Source organism: Perca fluviatilis, chromosome 19 (assembly GCF_010015445.1).
Source record: "Perca fluviatilis chromosome 19, GENO_Pfluv_1.0, whole genome shotgun sequence".
Lineage (NCBI taxonomy): Eukaryota > Metazoa > Chordata > Actinopteri > Perciformes > Percidae > Perca > Perca fluviatilis.
In genome coordinates, this window is record NC_053130.1 from 25,294,077 (window position 1) to 25,318,183 (window position 24,107).

The following is a 24,107-nucleotide window of genomic DNA, read 5'->3' on the forward strand; positions in this document are numbered from 1 at the left end:
TAGTCGATTTGCTTGGTTAGATATTCTGAGCTCAAATCCTACATCAACTTTGAACATACCTTTAAGTTAAATCAAACTTCAACTTTTGTTCATCTGCACACTTCTGCGCAATCAACTTCCTTCTATCAGGTCTTCCTAGACCTATTTTGACAGACATGTGTTCTGCAGATAAAAACAAAAGAGGACAAAGTTGCCAGATAAATATCAAGCACTAAAGTAACCAAAACAACCAGTTGATGTTTTCACATAAGAGTATATATCAGAGTTATTAACTATAAATCAATCAATAAATGAATCAATCAATGTTATTTGTCACATGAAATCGAAGGGGACAATCTTAGGCAGTGTCCTCATTTAGGATCCTAGTGGCCTGAGGGTAGAAGCTCCTCCTGAGCCTCTCAGTGGCCTTGTGGATCCGGTCCCCTCTACCCTAGCGAGAGTGCTCAGGATATTACCTAGGGATGTCACTGATATGATATGTTCTATTTGTTTACAACACTTGTACATACAGTACGTATGTAGATATACAGTCTGTAATCATAATCCGTTGCTGTAATGGCAGTTACTTGAAAATGGAAAACAAAATACTGATCTATGAAAGGCATTTAATAGCAGATAAAAGGATCAGTAAACTGATACTCAAAACGCAGCATGTTGCGTGGGTCCTTGTAGAGGAACAGATGTAAAACACAAAAAAAAATACACAATAAGTAAGAAAGGATTTCAAGAATTAGGACTCCCTTGTAATGTTTAGGTCAGACCAGTTCACCCTTCTGGCACTTATGTCAGGTTATGGCTGTATGAATGATGGGACAGTTATTGTTGCTCGGTGTGCATGAAACACTCTGACTTAACGCGTTTTGAGCTCAAATTTAAACTTTTGTATATTGACACTACTATTGTAGATAGTGTGACGTGGATTTAGTAGGAATTTCAACAAAAAGTGAATGAAACTTGCATACTGGTGCTTTAAATTCTATAATTCAATATGTATGTTATTTAATATATTATATATATATATGAATCAAATTTGTGAATGTATCAATTAATAGTCAGTCTTCACATTTGTGTTGCGTTTGTAGTCTGCCTGAAAACTACCTTTTGTTTAGCCTCCATTAAATAGGACCTTGAGATTTATTTGGGCTGCTCCTTCTTCTTCTTTGACTTTGAAGGAAAATAGGTCCTCTATAAAACAAAAGTCAAACACAACATTTAGTTATTCAAAGGAAGACAATACTTTTTCTAATTGAATACTGTACTGCAAACTTTTAATGCAAAAATTGAAAGCTGTTGTATAATGAAGCTAAAGATCTTTGTGTGAGGCCAAAATGGGATAGTGGTTATAAACATATAAGATCTATTACACACTAACATCATGCTCCTCATCAGACCTTGGTGTAGGTGATAGGATGTGGGTGTTTGGCCACTTAGGCCACATCTTTCAATGTCCACCAACTAAGCCATTTGTCCTCATCTGTCAAAATGCATGGGCCCTTGTGGTGTACATTTGCATTTTATATTGAAGGACACAATAAGACACTAACAAAATGCACTGGTACCAACTACATACCAACACAAATTGCAGATCAGTTCAACACACTCCAGTGCATGCCTACACATCTAAAGCTGTTACAAACTATATCTATTGGTGATATTTCTTTCCAAACACATTCTATTTTGACTCCAATCTAATGGTTTTGTTCTAAATAGCGCCTTTCCTTCCTTTCTAACTAAAACACTGAAGCATTATTCTCATTTCCCCACCCAGCCAACTGTTAAATGCTGATCACTCGCCACATCCTCTCCCTCTCCTCATTTCATTAACCAGTTCATTTCCCTGAGCGTTTGCCGTGACAGATGAGTTCACCGGGGCCAATCTCGCAGGAGCAACTCATTAACCTTTGACATGAACTCCAGCCAGCTGAAGAGCTGCGCTTGCTTTAAAATCTGCAGTCCTGTTGAATAGAGACATCATTAACAGTGTGCTATTATTCTGAAGTTTAAGTCCATGTTTAATATGTGTGCATATAAAAAAGATTCCTAAAGAGTGTATAAGAGGGACAGTAGGCCGACCTTTCACCTTTCATTACACAGTAAACACTGCCAGTGCAGCAGTGTTTACTGAATCCTGCTACAACAGCTGGCCTCACGCATGCCTTGTGCAACATATTACAGTTTATGATTAAACCAATGCTGACATATGTGGCAGAGTAGCCTATCAGCAGTGAGGATTTCTGCTCAGGCTTCTGCAGGGGCAGCTAAGCAGGACCTACGGCTCATGTGCATGTGTCAGATTAGATTCATTCCAGTCGCTCTGTGCAACAGGGAGCTGGAGCTGAACCTCTTCTGTGCACGAAGACACTCTGCAAACATGGTGAGTACACAACCTACGGTGTGTCCGGTCTGCCACACAGGGCTGCTTTCTACCTCACACACACACACACACACACACACACACACACACACACACACACACACACACACACACACACACACACACACACCTACCTGTTGCCGTTTAGTCACTCTCAAAGTATAAAACTCCCCTAGATAATGTTTTATGGCAGACTGACGAATACAGATAGATTAATTTGATTCAAAGTATCACATGTGCACGTATAATTCTGCAAGGATTAGACTGACAAACGCTCATTCTCCGGTCTTTATGCATTAAGCCGCCGCATGTGATAGCCGAGGTTAAAGCCAGTGGTGGGTATACGTCTGTGTGCTGCTTCTGTCGGCTGATAGAGCACATTAGAGTGTTGCTATGATACCTGTTGATGTCATTGCTCTGTTTCAGGCCGTGATCATGACATCTGTTTGCTCTGGTTTATGAGCATGATGGCCCATCCGGGGACAAAGCCTTCAAAAGTCCCCTCTTGATTGTGCAACCAAAGCAGACATCTATTTGGGGAATGTTGTGAAATGTTGACATTGGCAATGCAGTTTAGATTTGGAGTCGGGGTTGTGAAGGCTAAATGAAACGAGCATAATTAACTTTTAAATCCATGTGACTGTGACAGATCAGGAACTTGAGTTGCCAAAAGGGAGCCCCACCCCCTCCCACCACCACCACCACCACCACATACCTTTGAACCAGCTAGTTTTTTAAACCAGGAATGCAGCCTTCTCATTGTTTCCAGATGGGATCCTGTGCAACCAATCACATTTAGTGTTTGTGAAACTGCCCCTCTCAGATCTGTTGTACTGTTTTTACCTCTGCTCTCTCTCCCACCAGGCTGGTAAAATTCAGAGTCTGACTGAGGAGGAGAGGGCCCACCTACTCCCCCTGCTACGCAACGCTCAGTGGGTGGAGGTTGTGGGACGGGACGCTATTTACAAAGAGTTTATTTTCAAAGACTTCAATCAGGTTTCTAATATATCCTAGCCTACTGCACAACTCACAAATCCACATAACCAGCAACTGCTGTACATTATGTATATGATTTATTTTCCCTTCAGGCTTTTGGTTTCATGTCCAGAGTGGCTTTACAAGCAGAGAAGATGGACCATCATCCGGAGTGGTTCAACGTCTATAACAAGGTATAAAAGACTAATTAGGACTCATGCAAATGACATTACAACCCTTAGGGTGGTTGCAGTTTTTGATAATTGGTGAATACATCACAGCTGAGTCAACGCCACTCCCTGCTGTCACAAAATGTCCAAACTCACACAGGTGTATAGATCTAATGAGACATCGCCTCGGGAAAGGGTGTGTTTCTGAAACGTGTTCCTTGCAAATAAAGATGTCTGTCTTTCAGCTAAAGCAGGCAAAGGCCCAAACTTGACTGTTTTGGTTCACTTTTACGGCTCTTATCACAATCGCTTCTAGGCAGCTGTTTTATTTTTTATTTTTTTGCCAAAAAAAGCTCTAAAAAAACCCACTGTTACACTGTTCAGCTGGTAAACATACTGTCGCATTTAGCAGCTAAAGAGCCAGATATTTTGTTTAGGAGTTGGTGATGAGAGGCTTGGTCCAATGGAAGATTAACAACATGATACATAATTACTGTGCAATACCTGTATACTGTGCAATATCATTACTCTCATTGTCCAATATCTATTACTCATTGAATATGATAACCACTATTGGGCAATATGCAAATAATGTGCAATAACCCACACTGCATATCACACCATCTATAAAACCATACTTATTTTTCATATGTATATAGTGTCTCAACTGTGCACCTTTTTCAGTGCTTAACTTTCAACTTTTTAGGGCTTGACTGTATGTCAATAGGAAGGCAAGAGTGGATGATGCCTTAATGATGTTGGCTGATTTGAGACTTGAGTCTTTCTGATGTGCATTAAAGAACCATCCTTTGGCCAAAGCAAACACACTTAAGGGAAATAATGTTCTAGTCATATGATTTAGTGTAATAATCAACGTTCCCTTCTCTGCTCCATTTTCCTTTGGTCCCCAGGTCCAGATCACTCTCAGCACACATGACTGTGGGGGGCTGTCCCAGCGAGACATCACTTTGGCCACCTTCGTTGACCAGGCATCACTGATGTGAGCAACCCACATTGTCAGTCATTTCAACAGTGAAAACTGAAGTGCTTCGTATATTCATTCCACTGAGGAATCGGAAGATGTGACCTGCAAATCCAAAGAAATTCCAATGAATTGTGAATAATGTAGCTGTATGTATTAGACTGCAAAGGGTCCAATTTGTTTAAAAAAATATGTTGTTGGTTTTGCACTTGGTGAATAATTATTAGCCAAAGGTTAATGGTAAAATGTTTACACATTAAAGTCTTAAGAATCAAGTTATTTCTCAGCAACTATTCCATAGAACATTTACAGTGGTACGTGTTCCTCTGTCACATAACTAGTCTTTTGTGCCATTGTTTTTGTACTTTACTGTTCATAAATGTTATTTTCTGTCAAACTGTTCATGTCATAACTGAAAGAAATGACCAGAAAATGATCTTCTCATCAGACTGAATGCATTTTATTGAGAACACTGTAGACAGTCTGCTCAACTAAGAGGGATTGTGTTAACTGCTCAGAGTGGGTTAACAGTGTTTGCTAAACAAGGATGTACGCTGACATGAACACAAATTTTTAAACCTGTGTACATTCAGAACTTCATGAGGACATAGTGTACAGGGGTGGACACAAGTCAGTAAGACTTTACAATATAATGCAATTCCAGTACCCCTGTTTGTCTTACTTTGTCCACCTTGTGTATGTTTGAAAGACCAGTGGACCTCAATGAAGTTATGAAGCCAAATCCCTGAGGATGTTAGAGAGAAAATCGGCAATGACGTGAGTTCAAACCTCCGAAAGCACAGAGGTGAACGCTCATTCTTGCTACATTGTCACCAATCTGCAACGTAATAAACCTGTTCCAGTTTGTAGTCCCTTTCAATTAATGCTTGAAGAGGAATTTGCATTAAAAGGTTTTTATTCAAAAGAGATTAGTTGACAATTCAATCGTCATTTCTGAGAATATTTCTCCAAAGCAAACAGGATGAGTCATTATTGGAAAAGTCTTTTTTGCATGGGCCTGGGTTTCCACACGGTCACTGGGCACAGTATTTGAGGATGGATGGACACATGGTATAAGCTTCAATCATTAGTGGGGATTTTACAGTATATCCTGTGTCCATCTTCAGTCTTTTAACCAGGTACTGAATAACAGATGGGAAAATCTCCACACATGTAGGAACCTAAATACATTCAGGTCTAATCTCTTTAAAACTGCTCAGTATGTAAAAACACAAACACTCACAAAGAAGACTCACACATTAAGTGATTAATAAACACCCAGTGGTCACACAAATGGTTAAATTACACTAACAAAACCGATATACTGCATTCAATACTATGCTTCTGACTTATCTCTTAAAACATTTATAGTAGAGCATTCCCCTTCGTTTCACTTCATAATAGGAAAATGTATATATTGCACAAACATGGAAATAATTTCATGGAAAGACAATTTTAACAAGCAATATTGGAGAAAGCACATGAAAGACAACAAGACAGTGGGCCTCATTAACCAATATCTTCCTAAGTTTTGTTCTTAAGAACATTTGGTGAATGAGGCCCAATGTCGTTTTGGTGTTACGGAATACATTGTTGTCAACCCGTTAGTAAATGCGTACATATCCTGCTGAATGGATATCCACATTCAGTCAGGGCAGAGCGGGTTTCTCCCAAAATAAAACACTATCAAATCTGTCGGTCTGTGGATCAAAAACCTCTATCACAGTGGATCAGTTTCCATTCAGCATCAGTATATCTGAGCACACTTTATTACAGTTCATCAAATGCCCTAACATTGTGAAGTTTATGATGGTTGAAATGGTTGAAATGTTTGAAATGGAAATGTTGCCCTGTCAGAATGTTTCAGTGGATCAATAAATGACTTGCATCAAGTAGAAACTGAGGTAGATTGAATTAGGAGACAAATGTTAAAACAAAGTGGTACACCGGTGACTCTAAGCAGACTACAGAGGAATTATTGAGTTTCTGTTTTTTGATAATATACAGTAGACCAGGGCTGGAAACAGCCTTCAGTCCAGTCTGTTAAAAGATGTTACATGTCATTGCTTTACTTTACAAGCCAGCTACTGAATGGAAGTTCTTTTCCAACTCTGAAAACAATGAAGAAAAAAAAAAAAAATAACCAAAGTGGCTAATAAGCTTTGGATTCCATTAGCCCCTTTCAAAATATTCATGGCCTGGTTACAACTTCTCCCTTATTTAAATTTAAAAGACAATTTTATTTAATGTTGACATTAAAAGCTCCCACTATCAAAATCCTTCTCCCTCTGTCTACAAATCCAACCACTTTGAACCACAAATGCAGACTTCAAAACAAAATGGATGTCATCATACTAAGTGCTAACAAACAAGGACATGCATGGTCATGCTTAGAGACAAACTTCAACCGTAACATCAGAATTCTTGTTTCAAGGGACTTACAGATTAACCTGATATGTTATTGTCAGGGCATTGCAGTGCTTTTACATTAAAATGCTGTCTTCCAGAGAACTACTACGTGATGATGATGATGATGATGATGAAAACTTTCATCTGCCACAAGCCTCCACTTGTAAAGCCAGTCTAAAGCAGTACATCAGGTTTCATGCTAGAGGGCAGCAGCAAAGCGTTTTTAACAAGCTTTCAGTGGTATGTGTTTTTGCTGAGTCGTCATTACAGATAGTAAAGCAGTGATGGCAACAAGCTGAAATGTTCCGGCAGTAAAAAAAGAAAAAATAATAAAAATATTTCAATGTTTTTTCTAGGTTATCAGTAGAGATTATGACAGACATTTAACAAAAGCTAAAATTGAAATGAACTTTTTAGACACACACAGACACACACACAGACACACTTTTGGAACCAGTCATTTCTTCTCTGTGCCACATAGACACAGTGTTTTCAGCGATTTCCCTCTGGGCTGATTAAAATGACGATGGCTTGTGCTTTCAAATATCTTTGCAGCTGATTCCGTACGGTGTAGGTATGCAAGATAAGGCAACCGTTGAGCAATTAGCTCAGGGCTCTGGGAGGAGGTTTCCCTGCGTGCGGTGGGGCCGTGCCAGGAGGGCCCAGTCCTGCTTCAGTGCGCTTTGCCGTTGCCGTTCATGTGACTGGTGTTTGACTTGGACACCTCGGTGCTGTAGAGACAGTCCAGGAAGCCTCGGGAGATCTCGGTCACCATAGATCTGTCTGGGATAGACTGGGCCATGCCATAGATCGCTCCCTGAAACAGCAACAAGACGCAAGTGAGTTTGGAAGCACACAGCAATTAAAGAGGAGCACACCCTCCTTTGACGCTAATAGATTATCACCAGTCTGTGGTGTTAAGAGCATTTCAGGAAAGATTTGATGATTTACTAAGTAGGAAAAAGTGTTGCACACTGTGGCTCCATGTGCATCTCTCTTTTATTCATTCGCACTTTCAAGACTACTTCCTGTGATCAGCACCTCACTACAACCCTTGGTGTGCATTACTTTTCTATATTACTTTTCTTATAAACCTACCTGCCTTGACTACATGCACTTCCTTTAGGGTTTTCCTACATCCCCCAGCATATCTGTGTTTTACAACGCCCAGAGAAGAGATTTTATCTGCGCTGTATACATATGCTGTAGATGGAGAGTAAAAGTCTGACGCTGCAGGCCCAAACCTGTGTGATGACTCTCAGGCAAGTTCTGGAGTTATAAGGAGGTCTTTTTAAAAAAATATTTTTTTTCATGATTTCCAAGCAGATTTATGGACGTTTATTCGTGCAGATGACATTGAAAGTGTAAGTCAAACTGAATATATAAAAGGTGTATCATATCTGTGTGTTCAGAGCTGACCGAGTTACGACTCAGAGAAAGAGTGTTATTTTTTTAACGCTTTTAAAGTTACTTAATTGCCTCTGTGAGCTGTGTTACAACTACATCAGTTAGTGAACAAAAGTGTTAAAAAAAAAATGAAAGAATTAGTAAAATACAAAAAGAAATTGAAAACAAACTCTAAATTTGTTATTATAATTTCTTTATATTTGACTGTAAATCTCGTGGTTATTTATTTAGTAGGGTCTTGCTCTATGTACAACCTTTTGTTTACATTTCTGTTATTAAACTGAAGATACGCTTTACTCACGAACTGGACAGGCACAGGGCCGGTTTGTGCCTGTTGGGTAGAGTTTCCACTCCATTTCAAACTGACACACAAAACGGCGCATGCAGTTTGCTGTCACCTTGAATCGACGGCTCGTGCAGCAGAAAAACTAAATGCCACATGAACCAACAGCATGGTAAACGATAAGAGACTGGCAAACATATTTCACATGGTTTGTCATGCCTCGACACAAATGGAATTTGTACTCTCACTCACACTTGGTCTAATGATACATGCAAAGGTTGAATACACACTGCCACACGGACAGGATTCTCTCCTTTGGGTTCTCTGGTTTCCTCCTACAGTCCAGAGACATGTAGGTCATCTGAATTGGAAACCTGTACTGCACGTTGACTACCAGTGTGAATGTGTCCATTAGTTTTGTGATAGACTGGCAACATGTTACTGCAAAATGTAGCCGGTAACATTGAGCGATGGGAGAACTTCAAAGCAAAATGGTGAGTTATTGATTCTGACACCAATACGGCGATTTACCATTATTGCTTTAGATAGACAACACATCTTATGATATCATAATCTATTGTAGCTGCAGTGAAGATATCACACTGATGTGACATCAGTCTTTTTACAGCATTTTTTTTAAATGTCGTCTTAAAAGCTCCTGAAGGGTGTTGTACAGTTTAAGATCCTTTTAAGCGTGTGCTGGTTCTATTCGTCTACACAATTCGGTATTAATAAATGAACAGAGCACTTATTCTGTACACTGGTTTAGTGCTGCAGTGGCCTTGCTGTATAAATTATTGTTGTTTGAGATTATAAATCTCACTCTACTTGATATAAAATGTCAACATAGTGGCCGGGTTGGCTCAGCGGGTAGAGCAGGCGCACATGTACTTCGAGGCTTATGCCTCGACGCAGAGGTCCAGGGTTCAAGTCCGAACTGTGACGATTTCCTGCATGTCTTCCCCCTCTCTCTCTCTCCCCCCCCTTTCTCACCTAGCTGTCCTATTGATTAAAAGGCGGAAAAAGCCCCCCCCCAAAAAAAACCTTTAAAAATGTCAACATAGTTGCTCTTTTAGAGACTACTTATATATGAATGTACTTATTAAATGTTGTACTGTATATTAAGTGCATACATGCAGCATGAACGAGTGTGTAAGCAGAGCTAGCTCACCATTCCTGTGGTTTTCTCCTTGGGGTTCTTCATGATGATAGCAACCTGCTCTTTGACGTCACGGACAAAGTGATCAGCGACGCCCGACTGGGTGTGCAGAACTGTGCAACAAAGGTGGATGCTGTGAAAGAACATCATACAGTTGTTATACTCCTGATTAGTGATGACAGTACTTTTTTTATTATTATTATGTTTTTGTGTGTACCTGGATGGGTACTGCAGTGTGTTCAGATTCCAGCCCTTTGAAGTCAGCGCATTAGAAAGACGGAAAATATCGAAAATGTCTGAGCCTATTGCCACCACTGACACCTCTGGGTCCCCAAACACAAACACGCCTTTAATCTTGCGGATTCTGTCAGTAAAAAAATAAAAGAAAGGGTGAGGTGATCATTTGTATCAAAGTTCAAGAGCTCTGGTGGCGGTTTTTAACACATCTTTATGACATTAAGTGTCTTACTCTGTTTTGATTTTGCGTGCTGTGCCGATTATCTTCTTGGTGGCATCTATGTATCCATTCTCTCCCATGTGCATCATGGTCGCCCAGCAGGCAGCGATGATTCCTCCGGGCCTGGAGCCGGCAACAGAGGGCGAGGCGTAGATTCCTCCCTGCCAGTCTGGAGCCACAAAGTACTGGTAGTGACGGTACTTTTTATCACTGTAGAGGATCACTGAGGAACCTTTGGGGGCATAACCATACTGGAAAGGAAGGTAGTGACACACAATGCAGTATTAGCATACCTATAAAAGTATGGTCTGGGGACAGTTAAGATCGCTCTTTAAATTCCATGGCTATTGCTTTACACAGAGTACAATGTCTATTTCCTGGATTTTTTTTAAGTAAGCTTAAAAGAAGCGTTGATTTGAAGGGAGTAAAACAACCACTCCTTACCTTGTGGGTGTCAGCAGAGATGCTGGTCACACCTTTTACCCTGAAGTCGAACGGGGCGAGTGGGTAACCAGCCTTGGCCATGAAGACAATAAGAAAACCTCCCAGACAAGCATCCACATGCAGCGGGACGTTGTAGCGTACAGCCAGCTGGAACACACCGAGGGAAAGTGACAGAGATTTGACTTCCCTGTTTTCATTTTAAGAACCTTTTTGTTTTTTATTTTATAAATGGCAAAAATGTTTCACTTCTGACCTTGGCTACTTCCTCAATGGGATCCATGATTCCATGAGGAAACTGAGGCGCCGAGCACACAAGCATGGCAGTGTTCTTGCCGATGGCTCTCTTCATGGCCTTGAAAGAGAAGAAACAATATTGGAACAACTAATGTCTCAGAATCAGCACATTCTGACTGTGCCTACTGTATTCTCACCTTCACGTCTACTTTCATGGTTTTCTTGTCAAGCGGAATGTGAACCAGCTTCATCCCAAAGTAATGTGCTGCTTTGTCAAAGGCTGCATGGACGCTCACAGGTGCAAGACTGCAGTAGAAAAAACACAAAAATAAAAAGGTTAGAATGTCTATGGAAAACACAGTCAAGAATAAGCCTTTAAATGTTTTGTATTCAATATTATATTGACTTTCTCTATTGGCATGACCATAATTGTGTAAAGTACTACTAATAATAAATAATGTACACCTTATTAATCCCACAAGGGGAAATTACAATGTTTTCACTCTGTTGTTATTACACACATTATACACAGGCCTGAATGACACACACATGCTCAGTACCTATACATGCACTAATGGCGAGATGTCAGAGTGAGGGAGCTGCCCATGGAAAGGCGCACCGAGCAGTTGGGGGTTCGGTGCCTTGCTCAAGAGCACCTTGGCAGTGCCCAGGAGGTGAACTGGCACCTCTCCAGCTACTAGTCCACCACCATAATTTGGTCCGTATGGGGACTTGAACCAGCGACCCATATCATTGCCATATCATATAGCCCCCAAAAAAAAAAACATTTGAAAAACATAACGTCTCATTCGAGAAATCATGACCCAGTTATTCAGGATAATCCACAGTCCTGGTTGTGAGCAGTTTCATGTAGGAACTATTTTCTTTCTACCGAACTACCCCCCGCCAACAGTATCACTGCGCAGATGAAGTGTAATCATCGACCAGTTATGTTCCATTATATTGGAGAGAGGGCCGACATCTCTACGACCGATATCTCCAATACTGGGCAACTCACCAAAACAATCTAGATTGATGATTGACCAGATGGAATGTGGCTTGCAGAAATTAATAATTCAATACAACTAGAGAAAAGTACATTTTAGTGGAGAAACAAGAGTAAAATATATATTCCTATAATCTATATATTATAGATTATGTGAAAGACACTCCTCTGAACCTGAACGTGTAATTATTTTTTATCATGCTAAAATATAAAAAGTCAAACTGCCCATGATTGAACCCAACCAAAACTGGGTAATAAAGCTCCTCTTACATTTCAGGGTATTTGACACCACGTTCATACGCCATGTCTCTGTACGCCTTGCAGGCCATCAGTATGCTCTCAGTTCCCCCTGAAGTAACCTGGACAAAAAGGCAAAGGTTGTGAAAATGCTTTGGATCCATCCATCCATCCTCAGCCTAAACAACTTGTGAGCATATGCTTATGACAGCTTACTGTGCCACAGGAGTTCGGTCCACCGTGGAAAAGTGTGCAGGCCATTCTGACAACCTCTGCCTCCATCTTTCTTACGCCAGGAAAGATATCTGGGTGAAGTGGGTTGCTCCATGCAAAATCTCCATATACCTAGGGACAAAGAAAGAAAAAGAGTGAAAAAAAAGAGTTAACACTCCCACATTATTCTCATTTTCAGGTTCATTCTTGTATTTTGGGTTTCTACTAGAACAGGATTACATGCTTTAATGTAACAAACATAATTTTTCTCATACTGTCCGTCTTAATGTACCGGTATTCAACCTTTGTCTGAAATGCTCTGTTTTAGCGCCTGTCTCTTTAAGCCCTCCTCCCGAAAAAGTCCAGTCTGCTCTGATTGGTCAGTGTTTCCAGGTGTTCAGCATCTGTGCTACCTGAGTCTCTGCACCGTATGCAGCTGTGTAATGAATGTAATGGCACAGTAGTATAGTTGTGACATAACAATCGTACAGTCCGGACGGCTCATTTAAAAGGGACAGGTTCTGAATACGGAGTACATTTCTCTGTGGATTGAGTGTTTTGATACTTTCACAGTATTTATATAGCACTTCAACCTGCTTTATAATAATAATAAAAAAAAAAAAGACATGGAAATCTCACTTTTTACAATATAAAAACGGTTAAGATAAACTCTGTGACACACAAAGCAGGGTTGCAGTAGTCTCTTTCAAAAAGGAATGAAGAGGAGTTGTTGGTCAAAAAATTAAAAGACACAAAAAAAATCTGTCGGTCCTGCTTACTGTAGCCAACACCAAAATGTGTTCAAGTTCAACCTTGACTATTTGTGCTTGGAATGCAAAAGTCCAGAGATGCATGCAAAGATGCATACCTTCACCAAGAGATTGGTCAGTGATTCATCGCCCCAGTACACGGCACCCGAAACACATCCTTTCTCCCACTGCACCTCATCTGCAACGACACAACGGAATTTCTTTTCAATGTTAAAAAATAAAAAAGGGCCACAAGTTTAGATATACTCTTCAGGAAGTCAGATATACATATAATGAAGCTCAGGAATGAATGATGACTTACTCAGAGTCTCGTACTCTCTGATTTTTTCCAGCACTTGGCTCTGAGAGAGGCCTTTAGAGGGCAGCTGTTTAGTGTAGCTCATCCCCTCCTTCAGAGTACACAGACTAGCAGACATGTCATCCAAAGCCTTGTTGAGCTGCCTCTGGATCTGTCATGAAGAGAGGACAAAGTTACTTTATAGACACTGACTGTCACAGGATGCAGTAAGAAGGTTTCCAAGGCTTTTTGCTGAAGCCTTGGAAACATAATGACCAAAAGTAACCGAATGTTATCACCAGTGCATGATGTTAAATGTGCCAAAGGTCTGTCCCCCCCCCCCCTGCATGCTGTACTCAGTCATCCAAGAATGACTCATAAGTGTCTCAGACGCCAGAGTCGATGCACATCTGCTGGAAAAAGAAGGAACCCATTCACCACTGATACTTACTGTTGCGCCAACAAAGGGTATTTTTCTGACGAGTCGAAAGCACAGCTTCTTAATTCGGGATGGGAGACCTATTAGCCAAAAACACAAGGCAGCAGCTGTGGTGAAAGGCTGACACACATTTAACCGCAAACATTAAACAGCTGACTATGACCTATAATCACACGTCAAGACAAGACGTGGTCTATGAAAATCGAAGCCATATTCGCAAAGCGTTTCATTCCGACCCTGAAAGCACTGAAGACATGCAGTTTCCTTCACAAAGCCTTAATTTTCACTCTTTGAGACCTGAAGTGAGATGGGCGGAGCGGACCTTGCTGCAGAGGAATTCAACCACTGATTGATTGATAGCAGATCTAGAAAGTCTTGTTGATTGATGGCATTTCCTCACTCAAACATACTACAGAACAAGTACTGAACTAGAAGATACTATCTGCAGAGTAACAAGGAACTTTAACTAAAAAAAAAAAAAAGGCTTTCATCAAAAAGCTATTAACTTAACTGCTCGGACCACATTCGGAGTTACCATAGAGTAGATTGGCAGGGAACCTGATGTTAACAGTTCAGAGAATATGCCTGCAAATTACAGTATGGCATCCAAACTCACATGCTGTTAAACTGGCCAAACAGGGGCATTGACTCAAAAAGCTTTGAGAACATGGCTACTAGAATCTTAGTTTCATGGGTTATGTCTGATTTTGTCCCCCTACTTTGTACGCATCACGTATCACGTGTGAAATATAAGCCTACTTTCTTGCTGGAAGAGGAAGCCTTTGATCCAGACCGCGCCTAGTGTGGTGATGACTGTCGCTCCGATGATCTGCCACGGCTCCAGGTCCACGCAGTGGGAGTTGACCAGCCGCCGGCCATCCTCCAGGTACAGAAGGACCATCTCCTTATACACCTCCAAGGCACTCTGGACACAGAGATTACAACATGCTAAGGTTGCTTTGAATGAAGAACAAAAAAACCTCACATCACTAGTGTAAACACATCTGTTACAAATCTTTGTTCCTCTATGAAAATATGAGGAAATGACCTTTGAATACTTTGTGTTGATGAAAGTTATCGTCATCGTTTGACACCATTTTAGTTTCAAAATGAGGCAAATCGTTGAGATTTTTTTGAGACCAGATGCATGATTTGTGTATCTGCATTGCACAAGTACCTATGTATTGATATACATACATTCAATTATAGTAATACTACAGCATATTATCTCATAAAATACAGTAAGTCAAGCCCTAAATCTTGATGTGTAATTATTCATTCAGTCTGGCTGCATGCTATGTTGCTAAAAAAAAACTACAGTTTTTGTCTTCAATTTAAACACATATACACCATGAAACAGAAAAATACTCCAACAGCTCATTTTTAAGAAAGAGTAACTTTGTAACTAATTAATTTTAAAAGGCTCAAATTGTTCAAAGCAACTTGCCTGAGCACTAGAACATACTTTCACAAGATGTTGAAGTAAAAGATGTCCACGACACCAAAGTAATTATAATTCAATAACACAGCTCTTGCATATTAAGACAATCCTAGTATGTTTAAATGTTTATTAACGATGCTAGTATTCAGTGTTATTTATATATAGCCCAATATCACAAATCCAAGTACTTACATCGGAAGACATTGTCAGGCCTACAGAGTTTAGTTTCCCTCTCCCACCAATACTGTCAGCAGTAAAGACAGACAGTTGTCTCGTCGTTCTCCAGGTGAGAGTGAGAGAACTCTCTCAGCTGCCTATCACCAGACTCCTCCCAGCACCCAAACCGGCAAAAACACATCCAGCCAGCTGATCATCAATCACGATTACACAAGGCAGAAAGTTCGTCTTCAAAGAGACAAAACCACGAATGATATTTTTGTACATTTAGTTCTACGCTTTATCACCAATAAATGCTGAGATATCTGTTGTCAATCTGTATGTGACTGCAACGCGAGAAGGTCAAACTAAACCACAGCACAATACCAAAGTAACTGTCCCATGAATGCTATTTCATAAGTGCAGCAAAAAATTATCTTTCCATTATCTCTCCTCAGTGGTGTATTTACGACCCAATAGTTTGATAACGAGGGCCCTTGTTTCTCCACCTCAGCCACAATCAGATGGAGAAAAGCTTAAGGTTCAAAAGACAACATTTTAAGTAATCCCAGTCTGCACCGCCTGATAAACATCCCATAACAGTGCAAATGAGGCAAGATCCCTTGTGCAATTGAAACACTGTAATTGTGTAATTTAAAGCATCAGGGAACAGTGAAAAGTCATACATAGAGAGTTTGTTTTTAGTGAATGAAGCTTGAATGGAGGGCTGTCAGTGAGCGACAGGAGTCAGCCCCGCTGCCCAGACTACAGTTGCCATACCTGCCTGTTGGATAACATGTTCTTATACAGGTTTGGCCTGATCAGCTTGCATAGACCTGGGTGGGAAGCAACGGAAAATAAGCCATTAACACGTGTTGACTGTGAGGCTTGACTTGATTTTTCACGATAGAGATAATGTCAAGGTAGAGTACGGGTGCCAAGAGCCCATCAGTGAGGGCCGTCACGCATCTGTCATAAAGAAAAGATTAAACGGTATTATCTAACATCAGTGCAAAAGGACAGTCTGCCTCTTAAGATACAGAACTCTGTTATCCAACACATGTATGTATGTATATATGTATGTATGTATGTATGTATGTATGTATGTATATATGTATATATATATTAGTAATATAGCCTTTATTTGCCAAGTACATTTTACACATACAAGGACCCATCCTAATTAATTAGGAGCACTGGCTACAGCCACAGTCCGGCTGCCCGGGGAACCAACTCCAGTTGTAATGCTGGTACCTATGTCAAGGGCAATGGCAGGATTGACTTTATGGAGGAAACCGGAGCACCCGGGGGAAACCCACACGAACCCAGGGAGAACAACTCCACACAGGCCCTGTCCGGACCGAGCCGAACCCAGCGCCGGTACAGCAGTGCCTCCCTGCATTAAGGCAGCAGTGCTACCCACTGAGCCAAACACAGTACAACACTGTCTAGATTTTCGCCTTCAGGTCCACCCACACTTTTCCAAACCATTCAATGCTATCTTTGCCCCTCAGGAAAACGTACACAAACTTCACACAAAGACAGTAATGTCCGAGTCATTGTTGAACAGTGGACGCCCATTTCTTTGCTCCCCCCCCATACAACATTTTACTATTCTGTTAGGAGAGCTTTTGTTGTCTCAGAGGGGAGGTCATGTTCTCATGGAAATGTACCGGGTGTGAGGTGGTGGCTCCTTGATACATCAAGGGGAAAATACACTGCGGGCACAACATCACAACAGCTCGGAGTCAAACAGAGATCCACAAATCATTCAGGGGGAACTAATTACAGCTGTGTGGTGTTTTCTTTAACTCTCTGGCTTCAGGACTATCATGACATGAAGCGACATGTAGGCCAAATTAGCTTTTTGTGTTACTTCTTTTTCATTCTCTTCCTTGAATTTATCTTAAGGAGTCTCTGTGAAAGACAGTTTGGGGGTTAATCTTGCACTGACAGCAGATGTGTGTCAGAAGAGCTGCCCCCTGGTGCAGAATCTCTTCTGTCTAATGGTTATTATCAGCAAAACTTGATTCAGCTCCTTTAAAAGGGAAATCCCACCAATCTTAACAGCTCTCTGGTGGCAGTAATACGAGTAATGCTTTGTAAAATCTTCCTGCAGCTTTAAGTTGAACCGGATCTCTAAACAGGGGCTGCAACAATAAACAATAGGAAGGAGATGTAAACCTTAGTACCAGGCACCTCGTCAAACAAATTAATCTGATTTTGACTTTATAGAAGCGTAACATGAAGTCATGTTTAGGAACAGTTGTATACTTTCTTTAATTGTCTTATTTTAGCTGTCTGAAGAAAAGAAGGGGGAAAAAAAAGACTGCTGCTCATCTTATGCGAAGTGTCCCATTTTAGGAGCCGATGTTGGTTAGGCTTTGTTATCGAGGGTCACTTCCAAACACAGTTTGTGGACTTCGAGCATCCCCGATAGCAAACACGTCGGGTCATTAGCTCACTTCACACTACTGATAAACAAGTCTTCGCCTCTTCAAGTGTCTTGTTGCAGCACTGCCACCGTCCCGTGTACCACACACACACACTGTATGTAACGTAATGTGAGAAAACACACTAAAGTGAAGCGACACCTACCCAGTAATCCATGTTGTCGAGGCAAACCCTCGCCGAAAGTCCTCCGTTTGTTTCTGCTACTCAGGAAAGAGCCTGCTTTGAGTCTCGGGCTCTCATCTACATGCTACTATCAAACACAGCTGCAAGCTAACCCTGATTCAGGAAGTAACCAGCAGGCTGACAAAGCTGCGCGCGGTCCAAGCACGTGTAGATTTGACAATGCTGCGGTGAGGCTTGGTTACGTTCCCGTATGACGCCGCATGCTTTGTAGATCTACTATAAGAAACAGAAACGTCGCACGTTTTGACGCCCACAACTGGATGAGTTAGCAAAGAGCTGGTGCTGCGTTCTAATGCTCTTGGTAAACTCCAACTCCCAGTCACGTCAGCGCATTCAAATAAGTAATAATAAAAGCCATGATTTAAAAAAAAAAAAAAAAAAATGACTAGGGTCATGAAGCCACGACACCACCACCACCCAGTAAACTTTGACCTGACACAAAAATTTTTTTTTAAAATTAAATAAAAGTTATGCATTCAGTTTATGTATTTATAACAGCTCCGTTATGTTGTCTGTATATTTGTTTCTCCACATGAAAACATCAACAAACGTATCATGAGCTAAACAAAGTCAGACCTGTTATTTCCATCTCTGTGACTATGCTTTTTTTTTACATAGTCCAGGAGTGAAAACAGCGCCTCCCAGCAGCCGAGCCCTGGTACTACACCAACACCTTCAACAACAACAACATGATATGAGGACATAAGGCTGCAGATACAAACCCTTTTTTCTTGTTGAGGTAATTCTGTTCTTTTAAAGGGGAACGTTTTTTTTCTTCTTCATTTATTTAGTATTAATTCTGCAGACATTTTGCCATATCGAACAACAAAAGGTATTATTGTATTACTCAAATAATCATTCCCGAGGTAATATGGATGGACCAACAGTTTTGAAACAATAACTCAGTCAGTGAGCTGAAGGTGGTGTACAAGGTGGCTGTAACTGTATGTGACAGGCTGTTGATTATTATCCTTTATGGGCAGGTGTGTAGTGATGGTTAGGGTCCACAGTGGGGCCCTGAAGAGTTTGTGCACTACTGAGATCCATACGCACATTTTGAAAATGACCATAATTAGTAGTAATTGTTAGATATTTTCTAATTTTCTCTAAAGATATGTAGGGTAATTATCCCAAGTAATTATAGATGCTTGGGATACAATTGCAATTGCCATCACACTTCAGAGTGGGCTGCGTTCCCCGAACAATTAATCATGCTGTTCATTTCATGAGTAATTTTAATAGCAGAGTTGTGAGAAAATGACAATAGATCCACATTTACTGTTGAAGGGACCAGACAAAGTATCCTTACCAGTCAGCCAAAAGAACATTTGTTTATGGTAGATTTACTCGTTGGCAATGCAGAATACTGAAACATGTAAAAAGGTATACCAAATATTTTCTGCAGATTAGACACCATTCATCGCAGAACTATTGGATTTTACTTAACTCTTTTAAATCAAAAGCCCTGCAAGAAAGAACTCCTGGAATATGAGCTTTGCATAGTAAAAGTCTAATCTTCGATGGCTAAATTATAGATTTAAAAATGAACGTAGCTTCAGTGTTACATGTCTTCTGAGGATTTCATCCATTTGTAGAAACTTATTTGTGTCCACAAAGAACCCACTAATGAACACACGGTTTAACCGTAAACAAGCTATCAGAAGAAAGAAAAAAAAAACATTCTGCATTGGGTGAAAGAGGGCGACTTGCAGCCACAGCTCTATTCGTGCTTCAAGTCTTTACAAAAAGACAAACCGTGTCCATAGGACAGCTATTCCTCTGTAATTGGTGTACACTGTCTTCTAAAGCTGAGGTGAGAGGTACAATGCATTGCCTGTGAAAGGGAACTCCAAAGCACATTAAAAGTGAATTACTTCTTGTGTAGAGTGTGTTCGGGGTCATTCTGGTCACGACGCGCGCACCTCACCAAAAGCGCACAAGTCTCCAAAGGCGCACTCCATACTTTTTAAAAGGCAGTCACATTGTTTAGGGGTTTCACAAGAGGTGTACATATGGCATCCGGGTTGCAATTAAATGTTTTTAAGATGGTTTTTCTTTCTTGAAGAAGTTTCCTTTTTCTTTTTTTTTCCTCTCCCGGCAGCTCTTTGCCAGAAAGAAGAAGAGGAGGGGGGGGCACATTGAATGGCTTCGCTGCTAGTTTGGGATGACAACAATCTGGTCAGCGAGTTGTTGGACTTTGATTGCCCCCCTCAAAACGTCCTTCAAACAAAAAGCTGAAGACGAAAATAAAGCCCCACCTGGTACCTCTGTTTGCTAAAATAATAATAAATAGATTTCGTTTAATAAATAAGCAAAGGGGACTGTAAAGTGAAGTAGTAGAGGAAGTATTAATCAGCAGCAGCGGGCAGGTATCACCTGCTCTGGAGCTTGCTCAGTTTATTGTTAAATATTGTTAAATCACTTTTCGTACCAAGTCTGCTCCGATATCTGCTATTTCCACAGCAACTGGGCGCTTATGTTTGCCAACACTTTGCATAACAAGCAGGACGCTACAGCACACTGATAAAAATCAAGGAAAGAGACTGACAACTTCAAACCCACACCTGTCCATGATATCCGAATATGGATTTGGCATCAATGATTATTTGTAAAGTGGTAATATTCAGTTTACTTTAGACTTTTCCTGCCTTTTATAACAGCAAGGCACCATCTCGTATCTCACTGGTGTATTTGTCCAGTTTATTGAAAGCATATGGTTATCAGATTGGTCCCAAAACACATATTTAGACAGAAAGTTAAGGAGAGCTTTTTGTGATCCTTTGTTGGCAATTGTAAATCATGTTTGAGCTCTGCCACACTCCCCCTCTCCCCCTCACCAGAGCTGAAACGTGTCTGCATGTTGTTGACACATTTTACTAATCTTTAACTTTCTAAAAGCAGAGTTACATTATAAAATCTAATGCGCCCCCGAGTTGTGGCGATAGTGGCCATGTTTTTGGAGATGTCATAGCGCGCACATCTAGGCTCACATTATAGAAGAAATCGAGCTTTTATTGTTGTGGCACACAACAAGACCCTTTGTACTATCAGTTCACACAACGGGTTTCACCCTCTCAAATACTCTATGGTAGGTGGCCCCATGCGTAATTGTCTTTGTCCAACTACCTGAGCTTTGCGCTCTAACGCATTAAGCAAATGTTTGTCCGAATATATGTGGTATTAAAACGAACATTTTCGTTGATATAGATCACATTTTTGGAGCTTAACAAAGAGATAATGAAAATAATTTTACCAAGACAGTAAGGACCAACATGCAGCAGCTTAAAGTTCTTATATGCCAACCTCACCAGGTCATGTAATACTGTATGCGCACAATCAAAAATACGCAACAGCTGACTTCATCATAAACTATTTATTTCAAAATAATCGCGGAGCTGCTGTTTGTTCATGCATTTTTACTACTGTGGTGCATTTGAAGTTGATTTTAGAAGCCAGTTTGCCATGTTACCATGACTACTATGTACCCTGCACGGCATGTGCCAATATTTTGAGTGCGTAAAACGTGGCATTACAAGTGTCCTTAAAGATAGAGATCTGATAACATTTGCAAAAGCAAACTCACAGCTCGTGCTTAAAAAAAAAAGAAATCTGGAGAGAAATATAGTAATGTCTTAAATGTTATTCCACAACATTTGAGCATTACAGATACGACAACTTCCCAGAGTCTCTTTATCAACACAGATAAATTGTTGATGCCAAAAAAGTACTGACTGGCGTTGAGAGCTTCCAATAAAGCTGAACACTGTACCAGGTCATTCTTATAGAGCTTGGTTGTGGATGAATCATTTCTATGTTTAAAAAGAAGACATATATATTTATATTTTTAATATATCTTTAGTTTATGTCAGTACCTTTCTTTTTATGCTTGGAACTCTCCAGCTCCTGCACTCTGGCTGAAATCTAAATGGCAAAATGCAGTCCAGTTTGGGGTCTGAATGATAATCTCTCCGTTGTTTTTTTTTTTAGAAAACCAGCGTGTCCTCACTAAACCCCATAATACATCTCCCAATTGTGTTTTCTACCTAGACATCCAGCATTGGCTCTGTGAGGTGAAGTAACGACTGCGTGACTGACAGGGTGTTATTACTTTATAATTAACAGTAGGCTATATATTATTAACAGTTACAGTAAGATCCCCTAAGAAGCAGCTCAGAACCAGCAGTGGTCCTGAATGCTCCCTGATTTTAAAGGCAGACTTTTGGGAAAGGTCAATTAAAATGTGCTTTATGGTTAACCTGGCACACATATGTGGCACTCTACCACGCACATGTATTTGATTGAAAATGACAAAGAATACACAAAGAAATACTGCAGTTCGAAGAATGAGAGAGAAAGGGGGAGAGGGTGAAGGACGCGCTGCCTGGAAGCTGATTGGCCCCCTTGACAAGGCGCTGTTGATTCAGGCGTCCACCTTGCAAAAAGATAAGATAAAGGCCATATAAAGTAGCAGAGATGCGCATCCATCCCTCACTGTCAGCTGCACATATACAGTGTCTGCTGCCGCCGACTACAAGAGGATTCACAAGGACGACTGGCTGTCTCTTTATACAAACATCACCTGTCAAGTAAGTGCAAACATAGCCGTCCTTCTGAAGCTTTTCAAAATCTGGTATTTGATCTTTTCCGTTTTGATTTTCTAGATAGTAGTGCAGTTACATGTCTCTATGTAATCACTTTAATAATTTAGAGGTGAAAACCTGCACTGGAAATAAGTGAAATCATTTCAGCACAGCGGAAGACTTACACATATATGTTGGAGGCTTATTGAAAAGAGCTCAGAGAGTTTAGAATAATCTTTAGAAACAAAACATGATTGAATTACTATTTAAGACATTAATCATGATTGCGAAATCTTGTAAAATAGTAGTAAATGCTCTTTAATATTTGTGGTTATGCATCAGAGTTTTTATTCTATTTCAATTGCACAGGATGTCTCCTAAAGTGCCGTGCGCCCCCAATCACCTGCGCACATCCAGAGACGCAGTGACGCTCAACAGGTTTCCTCAGACTGTTCGCAGCCCCGTTAATGAATCTGGTGACCCCTCAGAAGACTCCGGTGAAAGCCTGACGCGAAAACCACAGCCTGTTACCGGAGACGAAGCGTCCTCAGTGACAAATTTAAAACACAAAAGCAGATGTGGGCGGTCTGGACATCGGGGCAGGCGCAGAATGAAGGCCAACGACAGAGAGCGCTCCCGGATGCACAACCTCAACTCCGCTCTGGACGCGCTGAGAAGCATCCTGCCGGCGCTGCCCGAGGACGCCAAGCTGACCAAGATCGAAACTCTGCGCTTCGCCCACAACTACATCTGGGCTCTGACCGAGACTCTGCGCATGACCGACCAACACGGACACACGCCGCAATACCTGCCGGCGGCGCCTGATCTGAGCAGCCCAACAAGCGTTTCATCCGCAGAGTCCGGTTATGGGACTTCAGCTGACTTTGACCCAAGAGACTGTTACACTTCCGCCCATCAAATGAAGTACACGATTTTATCGAGAGATCAATCCAGTGTTATCCCCGTTACCTTTTATTTGAAGTCATTCTGTGGTGAAAAGTATGTCAAAAACTGCTGGCACTGTTGACTTCTCATGATCACGACTATCTTTTTATATGGAACTCTGAATGGCTGGCCACATGACACAGAACAGCGCTGCTGCACTGCTCTCCGTCTATGGGTGTTAAACTTTTAGGCATGTTGCGCTTCTAGACACATAACTGATCAGTGGTGTCAGAGCAGGAGTTTTCCCCATCAGCAATCAGGGGCAAAAAAAAAAAACAACCTGCAGTGACATCACTGATTGGGATCCTAATTGGCCAAAAACTTAACATGCTTCTGCCCATACAGCTCAGTGCAGCAGCGTGTTCTAGATTCGCTGTAAATGTATTCTTTAAAAAGCACTTAAACTGAGTTCACAAAAGAAAATCTGTACTTTGCAAAGTAAACCTTAACTGTCATTTGAGGCGGTTTCGTTGTTTTAGAATGTGATTTCATGACCATGTTGCACTCACAGT

At 40.9% G+C, this 24,107-nt stretch overlaps 3 protein-coding genes and 1 long non-coding RNA gene across 6 annotated transcripts; 2 read left to right on the forward strand and 2 right to left on the reverse strand.

Annotated features, from left to right (window-relative positions):
• Positions 1-18: 18 nt before the first annotated feature.
• Positions 19-2,702, reverse strand: LOC120547935. The gene is made up of 3 exons (XR_005637117.1): positions 2,509-2,702; positions 1,099-1,185; positions 19-162 (listed from the first exon to the last, which is right to left on the reverse strand). It is a non-coding gene; the product is annotated as an uncharacterized LOC120547935 (long non-coding RNA).
• pcbd1 (pterin-4 alpha-carbinolamine dehydratase/dimerization cofactor of hepatocyte nuclear factor 1 alpha) lies at positions 2,187-5,370 on the forward strand. Its single transcript, XM_039783765.1, has 4 exons — positions 2,187-2,374; positions 3,239-3,370; positions 3,463-3,543; positions 4,431-5,370. The coding sequence occupies exons 1-4, from the start codon at positions 2,201-2,203 to the stop codon at positions 4,521-4,523; spliced, it is 480 nt and encodes a 159-aa protein (XP_039639699.1). The 5' UTR covers positions 2,187-2,200; the 3' UTR covers positions 4,524-5,370.
• A 29-nt stretch (positions 5,371-5,399) lies between these two features.
• sgpl1 (sphingosine-1-phosphate lyase 1) lies at positions 5,400-18,201 on the reverse strand. Of its 3 annotated transcripts, XM_039783762.1 has the most exons (15): positions 18,032-18,201; positions 16,214-16,269; positions 14,596-14,761; positions 13,849-13,916; positions 13,422-13,569; positions 13,219-13,298; positions 12,354-12,482; positions 12,171-12,259; positions 11,092-11,200; positions 10,914-11,012; positions 10,661-10,807; positions 10,229-10,467; positions 9,977-10,123; positions 9,772-9,892; positions 5,400-7,727 (listed from the first exon to the last, which is right to left on the reverse strand). In XM_039783762.1, the coding sequence occupies exons 2-15, from the start codon at positions 16,229-16,231 to the stop codon at positions 7,584-7,586; spliced, it is 1,704 nt and encodes a 567-aa protein (XP_039639696.1). In that variant the 5' UTR covers positions 16,232-16,269; positions 18,032-18,201; the 3' UTR covers positions 5,400-7,583. The 3 variants fall into 3 exon arrangements, with proteins under 3 accessions (XP_039639696.1, XP_039639697.1, XP_039639698.1); XM_039783763.1 differs by lacking the exon at positions 16,214-16,269 and having other exon boundaries at positions 7,584-7,727; XM_039783764.1 differs by lacking the exons at positions 16,214-16,269; positions 18,032-18,201 and adding an exon at positions 15,470-15,718 and having other exon boundaries at positions 7,584-7,727.
• A 4,117-nt stretch (positions 18,202-22,318) lies between these two features.
• On the forward strand, positions 22,319-24,057 carry neurog3 (neurogenin 3). Its single transcript, XM_039784396.1, has 2 exons — positions 22,319-22,656; positions 23,020-24,057. Exons 1-2 carry the CDS (start codon positions 22,544-22,546, stop codon positions 23,675-23,677), a joined length of 771 nt encoding a protein of 256 aa, XP_039640330.1. The 5' UTR covers positions 22,319-22,543; the 3' UTR covers positions 23,678-24,057.
• The last annotated feature ends 50 nt before the right edge of the window (positions 24,058-24,107 follow it).

What these genes read in the sequence shown, in the direction of transcription:
- sgpl1 (XM_039783762.1), bottom strand. An exon ending in GACCGAACTCCTGTGGCACA is followed by an intron (nt 12,260 to 12,353) that starts GTAAGCTGTCAT and finishes CTTTTTGTCCAG; the next exon opens with GTTACTTCAGGGGGAACTGA. An exon ending in GGTGTCAAATACCCTGAAAT is followed by an intron (nt 11,201 to 12,170) that starts GTAAGAGGAGCT and finishes TTTCTACTGCAG; the next exon opens with TCTTGCACCTGTGAGCGTCC.
- pcbd1 (XM_039783765.1), top strand. Translation starts at nt 2,201, where the DNA reads ATGTGGCAGAGTAGCCTATCAGCAGTGAGGATTTCTGCTCAGGCTTCT. An exon ending in TTTTCAAAGACTTCAATCAG is followed by an intron (nt 3,371 to 3,462) that starts GTTTCTAATATA and finishes TTTTCCCTTCAG; the next exon opens with GCTTTTGGTTTCATGTCCAG. An exon ending in GGTTCAACGTCTATAACAAG is followed by an intron (nt 3,544 to 4,430) that starts GTATAAAAGACT and finishes TTTGGTCCCCAG; the next exon opens with GTCCAGATCACTCTCAGCAC.
- neurog3 (XM_039784396.1), top strand. Translation starts at nt 22,544, where the DNA reads ATGCGCATCCATCCCTCACTGTCAGCTGCACATATACAGTGTCTGCTG. An exon ending in ATACAAACATCACCTGTCAA is followed by an intron (nt 22,657 to 23,019) that starts GTAAGTGCAAAC and finishes TCAATTGCACAG; the next exon opens with GATGTCTCCTAAAGTGCCGT.